At 45.0% G+C, this 12269-nt stretch overlaps 1 protein-coding gene and 2 non-coding genes across 4 annotated transcripts in view; all 3 read left to right on the top strand.

Moving 5' to 3' along the window:
* RPS20 (ribosomal protein S20) overlaps window positions 1–10130 on the top strand; it is a 168709-nt gene extending 158579 nt beyond the window's left edge. For both annotated transcript variants that reach the window (XM_068237408.1, XM_068237407.1), the window contains exons 2-4: window positions 2461–2560; window positions 6791–6864; window positions 9910–10130. In XM_068237408.1, coding sequence (XP_068093509.1) covers window positions 2461–2560; window positions 6791–6864; window positions 9910–10092 — 357 coding nt within the window. In that variant the 3' untranslated portion in view covers window positions 10093–10130. The remainder of the gene's footprint in view (window positions 1–2460; window positions 2561–6790; window positions 6865–9909) is intronic.
* LOC137520094 (small nucleolar RNA U54) lies at window positions 2881–2945 on the top strand. Its single transcript, XR_011021438.1, has one exon. It is a non-coding gene; the product is annotated as a small nucleolar RNA U54 (small nucleolar RNA).
* LOC137520095 (small nucleolar RNA U54) lies at window positions 8809–8873 on the top strand. The gene has a single exon (XR_011021439.1). It is a non-coding gene; the product is annotated as a small nucleolar RNA U54 (small nucleolar RNA).
* Window positions 10131–12269: the final 2139 nt, after the last annotated feature.

The raw sequence follows: 12269 nt of genomic DNA, 5'->3' as shown, positions 1-12269 counted from the left end.
AATCATGTTTAAGTCCCACACCATCTTCCCACGGTCTTCCGCTCAGCACGGGTACCCGGCTCAGTGGCGTCAGTCTGATCTACTGCGCGTGCGCAATAGATCCAGACTGGCAACAACTGGGTCTGTCACTGGGGCTCACTGCAGCTGAACGGCATACCGTGATGAGCTCTGAGTCTCTTTAAGGGGAAGGTTGGTGCTTTTTCAGCTGGTCGCTCAATCAAGGGCCTGTATCTGGCACCAGATGATTCCCGCTTCTGCCGGATAAGTGACTTTGCTATATGGAGCTGATGTTTCCACCAAATCCAAAAAAGTGTTATTGGCAGGACCAAATACATTTAGCTATGCTAAAGCAAAATATTAGCATGTGGAGGAGGGGGGGTACTTGTGGGAATAAGGGAATTGTATTGTGGGTTAGGGTATGCAGTCCATAAGTGAGGATGTAAGGGTCGGTATGATGGGCGGGCCTTCAATGGGAAACACTTTTCATGTCGACATAATTAGAATTAGAATTATTATATTATCTAATAAATTAGGACGGGCAAAGGTTAAGGTGTGTGCAGATTTCTAATGCGGTGAGGAGTGGGAGGAGTCTGCACATACACTTAAAGGGATGTCAGGAGTGGCATTATTGAAACCTGTTAGTCCAAGTGGCGCAGTCACCGGCCTCCCTGCACACTCCAGCTATCACTTCTGACAATGGGCTCTATTCACAATCACACATGCGGTAAGATTTTTTTTACCGCCAGTGATAATTTCCGCATTTTTTCCACATTCACTAAAAGTATTCCGCATGTTTCCCGCATGCGGGAACAATGCTTAAAAAAATTTGGGAAACATGCATAGTTACATAGTAAACATGCGGGAACAATGCGTAAAATTGTGGCATACAAAAACTTGTCCAAAAAAATTAGTCCAGCAAACACAGCGCTTAAAGGGACACTTAAGCCAGAAAAGTTTTACTCACCTGGGGCTTCTACTAGCCCCCTGCAGCAGTCCTGTGCCCTCGCAGCCACTCACTAATCCTCTGGTCCCCCGCTGCCAGCTAGTTTCGTTTTTGTCGTCTGGCCATGCGTAGCTTTTTCTTCATTCCCGACTGCAATTAGTGCTATTGCGGGCTGCAATGCGTACAAAAATAAGCGGTGCCGCATTACGAACGAATAGATATGCAGCAACGCAATAGCGCTAATTGGTGCACAATGGAGGATACAGCAACTGGCACTACGGCGGCACTCAAAATAAATCACTACTTGCAATCCAAAGATGCATCGATTCCACCAGGTAGTAACTCATGCAAAGCACAGCGTGCTCAGGATCCAGAAACAGATATCAAACTCATTCACCAAACAGATATATGAAGACCTGGCACTGCTTCTAGCATCAAAAAGAGCTTTATTGCCAGCGGCTCTTTCAATATGCAAAAAGTATTCAAAACATATTCATGCAGTACAAACATGTAGAGGGCACATACCCATTGTGGTTAGTAAAGGTTGTGGGGCATGGTGGTAAGAACGGGCCGCCTAACGTCCGTTTCGCTTCAGTAGCGTCTTCAGAGGCCGTGTGGCCAATAGCGCTAATTGCAGTCGGGAATGCGGAAAAAGCTATGCGTGGCCAGTCCTGACGGGCCTGCCGGCAAAAACGAAACTAGCTGGCAGCGGGGGACCAGAGGATTAGTGAGTGGCTGCGAGGGCACAGGACTGCTGCAGGGGGCTGGTAGAAGCCCCAGGTGAGAAAAACATTTTTTTTCTTGCTTAAGGTTCACTTTAAGGCTCCAGACTCCATTTAAGTCAATGGGAAGCGAAATAGATCACCAAGTACTAGTAGGTGATAAAAAAATCTGTAGTTAAAGGACTCACGAGGCGAAATGGGGGAAAAAGTTAAATACCTGCATGGCATTTGAGTGCACGGAGGACGCCGGTCCGCCGGGTCCCCGCTGCTCAATGTCCCCCCAGGCCGGGTCCCGACCCCACAGCCCGGGTCGGGCTCTCCTGCCTCCACTAAAATGGCCACCCGAGCTGGCTGCGCAGTCTGCATATACGTGTGGCTGCGCAGCTCTAGCGCCTCCCCGATCCACGCTAGTCTACTGTAGCGTGAATCGGGGGGTGGGGCGCATCTGGGGGAGGCTGAATTGCTTAACGAGCAGTTCAGCTGACCTTGGAAAGAGGCCTAATACATGACAATGAATGTTGCGGTGTAGATGGTGGGCCCTTTCACATAGGCAGTTGAACTGGGTTCTTGCCAAGCAGCAGTGAGTATTTACCAGGCAGCAGCAAGCAGTTGTGTTGTGCTGTTAACTGCCTATCAAATGCTCATTGAAAAGGGTCCTAAGTGGTCTTTTGATCAGGGCTGAGGAGTCGTAGTCAGATTAATTTTGTACTGACTCCACAGCCCTGCTTTTGATACATCTGCCTTTTGTATCAGAAATGGCTCTTCTGTTGAGATATATTTTTTTTTTCCTCACAGGCTTTTAAAGACACAGGAAAGGCACCTGTTGAACAGGAAGTGGCCATCCATCGCATCCGTATTACACTGACAAGTCGCAATGTAAAATCTCTGGAGAAGGGTATGTTTTCTTCCCGTCTAGATTTGAAGATGCTCTTAGGTACAGCAGAAGGGCTCGGCTGCACATGAGATTTTAGCCTTTGTGAACATAAACCTTAATGTGAGCAGAGCGTAGGTGAAGTAGTTCCTGTTAAAATTAAAATGCTACCTAAAACTTTAGCTACTTATTGGTAATGTTCCTTTGGTGAGGCTGCTTTCCATCACTACGCAGTCTGCAGTGAGCTTTTCCTTTGCCAGAGGTTTACATTAGTTTGTTCTGTATTCTAAAGTGGATAAAATCTGCTGTAGCTGATTCCTTACTGCCTGGTGTGGTCATCTGGTTGGCAATGAGGATAATATGTTAAATGAATCACAGTGATTGATTTATACGCTATTCTGAGCTAACCTTGTGATGGTGTTCACTGCGTGGTTAAGAAATGTATTGCTAAAGCAAAATGTTATAGTAGAGCTTTTAGAAAATGAATAGGAGTGTAGCATGAAATGCCTTCTAAAACATTTTGTATCTAGTTTTCTAAAATTGTCAGGAAGCTCACACTTCACCCGAGCTCTAAAAATTAAACGAAATTGGTACTTGGGGCTTTCTACAGCCCACCGTAGGTCGGGAGGTCCCCCGGTGTCGTCCTGGCTCCTCTCCTGGTCCCTCCGTCGCATACCGCACTGGCGACATCCGGGGCGAGTGTCGGGCTCCCACTTCCTGAACCGGGACGCTCTTCATCATCACGGTGGCCGGCGTGACAGTACAGTGCATGCGCAGTACTCACGCCGGCCGCTGTGATAACATGCAGCGGCCGACGTTATGACGAAGTGTCCCAGTTCAGGAAGTGGGAGCCCGACACCCGGCCTGGGTGTTGCCGATGAGAGATATATGTACAGGTAGGCCCCGGTTAACGAACGATAGGGACTGTAGGTTCGTTCTTAACCTGAATCTGTTCTCAAGTCGGAACATTGTGCCATCTCTGTCCTCTGTTCCTCCAGTGTCCCTCTCGGTCATCTCTGCCCTCTGTAACTGCTTATACAAGTTTAAAAGCCATTTTTTTCTTTGATTTTTTTTAAAAATCTATTTTTCTGAAAACAAGTCCAATTTGAGAACCTTTTACTTGTTCCCATGGAAACACAGAATCCATGCCATTCGTATTGGTGGGTCGTTTGTAAGTCGGGGACTACCTGTACAGGTGAAACTTGAAAAATTAGAATATTGTACAAAAGTTTATTTCAGTGATTTAACTTAAAAGGTGAAATATATTTCAGTTTTGTCCAGGGCTTTTGAGTCGGTACCAAAATCTTCCAACTCCTCTGTTTATGAAACTCCGACTCCGGGTAACCAAAATGGCCTAGACTCTGACTCCTTAGTCTAATATACAGGGCTGTGGATTTTGTACAAAAATCACCCGACTCAGACTCCTCAGTTTATGATATGAAACCACGACTCCGACTCCCGGGTGCCCAAAATTGCCTCGACTCCGACTCCACAGCCATGGTTTTGTCTGGCAAGGTAGTTTTGATACTCTGTACCACACTGGCAGTCTTTAAGAGAGAGTGAGTGCTTTTTAAAGAGATTATGTAATAAAAAAAAGGGGGGGGGGGTGTACTTCAGGAGGGGGAAGCCTCTAGATCCTATTGAGGCTTACTCTGACCTTCTTCGTCCCACGGTGGTCTCGCTGTGCCCCTCCAAAGCCACAGCTGACAATTTGTCATATTTACCTTCCCTAGTGCAGGTGCAGTAGCGGCTCGGGTTCTGGCGTAAATAGCTGATCAGTCAGGTCTGCTCTACTGCACAGGCACAAGTCGTCTCTGCGGTTGAGTGGACCCATCTGGGATCGGCCATCTCTGCCTGATCCTGAGCCACTACTGCGCTGGAGCTGAGGAAGGTAAATATTTACTTGGCCACCGTTCGGAGGGGCCCAGCAAGACCACTGTGGGATGGGGGGAGTCACCATAGGATTCAGAGGCTTCCTCCTCCTGAGGCAAGTACCCTCCAGGGGCACTTATAGGATTTATTTAAACTGCACAAACATTTATGCAAGACTGATTCATGATAATACAGTATAATCTTGTTAAAGTAAACTCCAAGGGACCAGAAAAACTGGTTTACTATATCAGAAATTGGCCTAGCATACCCTGGTACATTCTCTGCTGCAACAGACCAACTTTTTCGTCCCATTGGAGGTACAGTATAAGCACATTTGCCAATCATGAAGCCTCTCTTCAAAATGTGTGAGTAAAATTCTTCTTATCTTACACATGTTATCAGGCATCAACTTGCTTGCAACCAGCCTGAGATCAGCAGACCGTGGGTTTCACACTGACATAGGGCACATGCACTGCTCTTTTTACTACAGTTTCCCCAAATATGAGTATTACCGTATTTTTCGGACTATAAGACGCTCCGGACTATAAGACGCACCCAGGTTTAGAAGGCAAAAACCAGGGAAAAAAAAAATACTAAGCCTAGGTGCATCCATGGTCCAGGAGTGTCTTATGGACCTTTACCCCCTCCCCAAGATGTCTCTAAATTACACTGCCTAACTTCACTAACCACTGCTGCCCCCACTAACTATACTACATTTCACAAATCCACTGATACCATCTTCTCCAGCTACACTACACTACACAACACAAACCCCTGCTCTCCCCCAAAACACTAGCTATGCTAACCACTACAATATAAATGAGATCTATCTCACCTATCCAGCCTGGGTGGCATCTGTTCCCTGCTTCAGTAATAAATCTGTCCCCGCAGCAATAGCCCGATGAGTTTTCCCCGCATCAGCAATGAGCCTGTCACCGCAGCGAGGAGGCAGCAGCTCAATACAAAGTTTTCCCGCATCAGAGTGTCCGTCGGAGGAGGCAGCCACTTGATACAAAGTTTCCAGCATCAGCCAGAATGTCCATCGAAGGAGGCAGCCACTTGATACAAAGTTTCCAGTATCAGCCAGAATGTCCGTGGGAGGAGGCAGCCACTGGATACAAAGTTTCCAGCATCAGCCAGAATGTCCGTGGGAGGAGGCAGCCACTGGATACAAAGTTTCCAGCATCAGCCAGAATGTCCGTGGGAGGAGGCAGCCACTGGATACAAAGTTTCCAGCATCAGCCAGAATGTCCGTGCGAGGAGGCAGCCACTGGATACAAAGTTTCCGGCATCAGCCAGAGTGTCCCCGCAGCGAGTCAGCAGCAGCCCGACCTAAAGTATTTCCTGAATCAGCGTGATCAGAGCAGTACAAAGACACCTTCAGCCGCTATATCGGCAGAGTCCTCTGAGGCTTCCATACTGTGTTGTTTACTGGCGCCCTCCAATCACCCGCAGCGCACGTGCGCGGGGTTATGGGCTGACACCAATAAACAACACAGTATGGAAGCCTCAGAGGACTCTGCCGATATAGCGGCTGAAGGTGTCTTTGTACTGCTCTGATCACGCTGATTCAGGAAGTACTTTAGGTCGGGCTACTGCTGACTCGCTGCGGGGACACTCTGGCTGATGCTGGAAACTTTGTATCGAGCGGCTGCCTCCTCCCTGCGGACACTCTGGCTGATGCGGGGAAACTTTGTATCCAGCTGCTGCCTCCTCACTTTGGACACTCTGGCTGATGCGGGGAAACTTCATAGCGGCTGCTGCTATCATCGGACACATGCGCCCCCATATAGGTAAAAGCTGCATTCGGACTATAAGACGCAGTGACTTTTTCACCCCACTTTTGGGGGAGAAAAAGTGCGTCTTATAGTCCGAAAAATACGGTATATACATTTTTGCTCCAAATGTTGTGCTAGGGCTTTTTTCAGTGGAGGTCTTATTTCTTTGAACACACAAGTTCTTGTGCTGTCCTCCTGCCTTCCCCACTGTGCCTCCCCTTCCTCTGCTGGATCCACCTCTTGTGTTTTTGGATTGCCTGGTTAGCATACTTATTACTAGTTTACCAGATACAAATAAAGAATTGATTTTATGCCCAACAGTTACACTTTAAGTTTAAAAGTGCTGCCAGAAGGTGTTGCTCCAACACAGTTCTCCCTTCCAATCTGTTGCTCCCCATGTGAAATATCTATTTCTGACTACTTTATAGGTAGCTGTTGGATTTCTTACTAAAGTCTGTGTTAATGCACATCAGTTTTGCTGTTCTTATTTAAATGAGAATCCTTTACAGTTCTGAACTTATTAGATGTTCCAGGCCAGTGCTTTTGATGAGAACAGGAATTTGTGTTGACACAATTTTAAATAACTGCAACTGTTTTTTTTTAGTCTGCGCTGATCTGATTCGTGGAGCAAAGGAAAAGAACCTGAAGGTGAAGGGACCAGTGCGCATGCCCACTAAGGTAACAGCTTCATCTAGTATATTTCATTTAGAATCTAAATTGAGTGTCAAGTCTCTCCCAGTTGAGGCTGTTTTTTTAGATTGACTAGCTGAAGACTCTGTGTAGCTTGGGTTTGTATTAGGTGGTTGTTGGGTCTGGCCACTTTTCCTAACCTTGACACATTCACTCAATGACTACGTTTGCAAGCTTTGGGGTCCTTGGCATCAAGAATGTAACAATGGAAGCCGTTTAAATTTTCAATTAAAATCAAGCAAACCAATGCGATTGGCTGTTCCACCCCTTTTCTGAATTTGAACACCAGTCATCCAATAAATTACTGTGGCAGGTTTGAGACCTCTGCCGTTAAGATTAATGGCTGCAATTTTAAATATTTGCAAAACTTCGGGGGACCCAGGCAGGCTAACGAAGAGACGGACGACGCCTTTTTAGGATCCAGAGGCAAGTACCCCAGGGGACTTTTTTATATACAGATTCTCTTCAGAGTAGATTTAAATATATAATTGTACAATACCTTAGTAATTTTTAGGAGGATAGATACAATTAGTTTATTTTCACCTTGGGTATCCTTTAAAGGGACTCCAAGCTCTAAACAAAAATGAAATTGGTACTCACCTGGGGCTTTCTGCAGCCCACAGGTTGGGAGGTCCCTCTTTGTCCATCTGGCTCTTCTCCCAGGGCCCCGCCAGAAATGTTTCCCGGCGACACTGGGCCCGAGTGTTGGGCTCCTTCTTCCTGAAACGTCACGTCTGTCATCGCGCCATGATGGCGGCCAGCGTGACAGTACAGCACATGAGCGGTTTAATCGTGCATGCGCAGTACTGTCACGCCGGTCGCTGAGCTGTGGCCGGCGTGGTGACGTTTCAGGAAGGAGCCGGGCACCGGGGAGCCATTTCTGGCCTAGCCCTGGAGGAAGAGCCAGATGGACGCCGAGGGACCTCCTGACCTACGGTGGGCTGCAGGAAGCCCTAGGTGAGTACCAATTTCATTTTTGTTTAGAGCTCGGAGTCACTTTAAGGCAAAATTTTATTGCAAGTAGTCACTGAGTAGAAAAACTGCAACTAGGTTAGTCTTGGGGTCCATTTCCACCAGCGTGTGGAGTGATGTATATTTGCAATGCGATTTATTTGTATGCGCTTTTTAATGCAAACTATTGCATTTTCTAACCTGCCTATCAACCTCAATCCCATTAACCCTCCTTTTTCTGCCCAGCTGTTTTGTGGATCAATTGCACATTTTTGCATTACACATGCAGAAATCTGCATTACAATTGCGATTTGCATCTGGCCCTGTGTGCTGTCTGCAGCATGTAATCCATAACTTTTCTACATCACACCTGAAATTTTGCATTAAATGGAAATTACTAAATTGGCATGCATTAGTCTGTTTTGATGCGGAAATTCACAATAAGAATTCGTATTTAGTGGAAACGGGCCCTTAAAGTGAGCGGAGCTTAGGTGAGACAGTGAAAGAACCGTAGTCATTTAAAAAGCCAGTTTAACTTACTTGGGTCTTCTACCAGCCTCCTGCAGCCGCCCTGATGCTGTGCCGGGATTAACCCTGGTCGCGGTCACGCTTCCATTGCTGGGAGCATCCTATGCAGGACTGCTCCCAGGAGTGCAATCAAGGAGGCGCGTGATCAGGGCTGCGCAGATGCAGTGGCCACTGACTCACCAGAGTAGGTAAGTGGGTTGCTGCAGGAGACCTGAGGATTGGTTTGTCACAGGGTGGCTGCAGGGGGCTGGTTTTAGAAGCCCCAGGTAACTCGAAAAAATTTTTTCCGTCTTTAGGCTTCCTTTACAATGAAAATGCCATGTAACACTTTGGCTACTTAAAGTTTTAATTGATGTCGTCATTCCTCATGAGTTTCAATTGCGGTTTCTGTGTTCTCAAGTGGATAAATTCTGTTTGTAGCTGTGTGCTTACTGCCTGGTGTGGTCATCTGGTTGGCAATGAGGATAATCTGTTAAATGAATCACGATGATTGATTTATACGCTATTCTGAGCTAACCTTGTGACAGTCTTTATTGCATAGTAAAGAAATTTACTGCTAAAGCATATGTCAAATGTTATGGTAATGCAGTGTTAGAGAATTGATAGGATCATTGCATGAAATGCCTTCTAATTCATTTTGCTTCTAGTCTTCATTTAGTCGCAGGAAGGTCACATGCATTTTTGCACCTTCCTTTGGCATACAGAACTAATCAAAATGTTCTGTCCTGAATGAAGTAGAAAAACTGCAAAAAGCTTACAGGCTGAGGAAGAGCTGGTAAGCCAGCTGTTGAGCACTGTCAAGATGAGTCTACTGTACCCCAACACTACAGAGAACAAGCTCCTCAGTGATACAGCAACTGTATGGCTGACTATACCTAGCTCACTCACCAGTCTGTAATCTGGCCTCTACTTGTGATTGTTCCCACTAAGTGTATGTATACTCTACTGTGGTGTGTGTGTGTGTCCGGGTTACTTTGTAAGCCATTTACACTACCCAAAGGGACACATCCTCTTACTCTAGTGTGTTAAATACTGAGCTGGCCTGATGCATTCTAGCCTCTTCTGCAACCTTTCATAAAGTCATGTACTTGGTGGCAGATGTACATCAATTTTGAATATAAAGCTGGAGATGGGCAAAAGGCGGAGTGTCTTTCTGCAAGGGGGCAGAGCTATGTTTGAACCCAGCTGTGCATGACTCCAGTGATCATTCTCACTAACAATGTGCTGGGACATTATACCTTGATCTAATTAGGTATACATTAGCTTTTTATTTTATACCAGACATGCACTTTAACGTGTCAAAGGGTAGCTGCTATCTGCTGAATATTTCCTTGTGGCAATGTTATGAGACAAAGCACTGCTTGAATCTGCTTTGTTCTACAGTATCCCATTATAGTAAACGCTGATATAGTAAACCTCTGCACATAGGAAACTCAGTGCTCAAGTCCCAGCAAATATCCATATAAATATACAATGTATGGCCAATTCTGAAACTGTTGTAAATAAAGTCAATCTACCCTCGCTGACTTAAAATGGTGTAATTTTTATTTCTAGACTTTGCGCATCACCACCAGAAAAACACCTTGTGGTGAAGGTTCTAAGACGTGGGATCGGTTCCAGATGAGGATTCACAAGCGCCTGATTGACCTGCACAGTCCCTCTGAGATTGTGAAGCAGATCACTTCCATCAGCATTGAACCTGGTGTAGAAGTGGAAGTTACCATTGCTGATGCATAAATGCCACTCTTCCTGAAATAAAGAACAGTCAATTTTCATGTGGTTACCTGTGTTTTCATTGCTGCTATATTTTCATTCACCTCGCTAGCTGTATTGATAGAAATGCACGTCAATACAAAACATGCTGTGAACAGTATTGATATGCATACATGTCAATACACTCCTGCACTGTATACTAGACCCTTGTTTGGCAAGTTACAGGAAAGTTATAAAATTAATTTGATCACCTTTTTCACATAAATCCTGGGAGGTTAAGTAAGCCTCCCTTTATACACTGCATGCTCCACGTAAAGTCCATCCTCAGATGTCAATATTTAAACTTCAGCTTCTCTCTCATATCTCTCTCATATCTATATTATATACTCATTTTGTAAACTCGCTCCATACAGCCAGGGTGTCCTCGGTCTGCCCCGTCATTCCTGCACTGGCCCTGGTTGAAGTTCTTTTCTAAGGTCAAATAGCTCTTTAGAACAGTCGGAGTAGACCTGTACTGTAAACACACTATGGTTGTGCTCATCTTTAGCACTACTTGGATGTGAGTAGTTCTGTAAGCTGCCACTTTCTAGCATTTCTTTAGTGAGAATGCCTGATTCTGAAATGCAATGGCAGACATGATAGGAACTGCAAATTTAATATGAAATGGAAAGAATTACGAATCATAAATGGGTGCAAATCAAACTGGTGGCACATAAAACAAGCAGTACAGTTGCTGAGATGGATGAGGCTGCATAATATAAACAGGCAGAGGATTTAACTAATTTCAAAATGCAAAGGAGGCACATAATTTGCTAAATTGGTTTATTAGATCCCAACAGTTCTGCTAGGTACACACCATATAATTTTCTGGCAGATTTACCTGTCAGATCAATTATTTCCAACATGTCAGATCTGCATTTTGATCAATTTTCTGATTTTTCTTTTCCTATCTTTCTGATAGATTTCCATTCACTTCTATGAAACTCAAACAGAAAATCAATGAAAATCTGAAAGTAGAAAGAAGGCTCTGGGTTAAAATCTCGGCTCTGACTGTTCAGTAAGCCAGCACCTACAGTGATGTGGAAAACTATTTTCCCCTTCCTGATTTCTTATTCTTTTGCATGTTTGTCACACTTAAATGTTTCTGCTCATCAAAAACCGTTAATTATTAGTCAAATATAACATAATTGAACACAAAATGCAGTTTTAAATGATGGTTTTTATTTAGTGAGAAAAAAACTCCAAATCTACATGGCCCTGTGTGAAAAAGTGATTGCCCCATGTTAAAAAAAATAATTTAGCTGGTTTATCACACCTGAGTTCAATTTCTGTAGTCACCCCCAGGCCTGATTACTGCCACACCTGTTTCAATCAAGAAATCACTTAGGGCTTGTTTCCACTGTAGCGGTGCGGAATCGCCTGGATTCCACCGCTGAAGAAATCGCATGCGGCTGCGTTTCCGCATGCAGATTTACTTGCGATTTTGCATGGCAAGGAGCCATGCGAATTTAACCATGTCTCTGCCTGTGTTAAGTTCCATTGGCTTTTATGCGAAATCACGGGGAAATCCGCATGACAAAGCTGCATGCGATTTCCCTATTGAATACATTAGCGGCGATTCGCCCGCATTCCTGCCGCACACGAATCGTCGTGCAGATTTTCCCCGCACCGAAAAACGCCGCTGCACATGTGGAAACAGCCCCATCCACTAACATTAAGTATGCAAATCCGCATGCAGTGCCCGCATGCGGATTTGCTATAGTGGAAACGAGCCCTTAAAGTGAACCTCAGGACTAAAAATCAACTTAGCAGCACTGAAAAGGCTTGGTGTTTAACATTTTTACAGCATCAGAACTTTGCTTCCCTTATACAAGCCTCATTTTTAGCTGCAAAGAAGAAAACTGCCCGGGCTTTTTTCCCCTGATGCTGTGCAAAGCATGATGGGATTTCTGATTTTGTTCTCATTCTGCTGTTTTGGTGCATTTTTTTTTACATTTTGAATTTGACATTTGAAGCCTAGCGTGTGCAGCTGGGAGGGGTAATCAGGACACAGGACAGTTGGAACTGTCTCCTGCTCCTTGTCACCTCCTTTCAACCAAAAAGATGGCTGCCCCATGAATCACAAACATTTGCCTGTTCTTTTAAAACAGGGTGAGTAAGAGATTACCTATCGATTCTAATTAACATAACTAATGTAACTT

Source organism: Hyperolius riggenbachi, chromosome 5, assembly GCF_040937935.1.
Source record: "Hyperolius riggenbachi isolate aHypRig1 chromosome 5, aHypRig1.pri, whole genome shotgun sequence".
NCBI lineage: Eukaryota > Metazoa > Chordata > Amphibia > Anura > Hyperoliidae > Hyperolius > Hyperolius riggenbachi.
The sequence above is the reverse complement of the archived record's forward strand: the minus strand, read 5'-3'. Positions and strand labels throughout refer to the sequence as shown.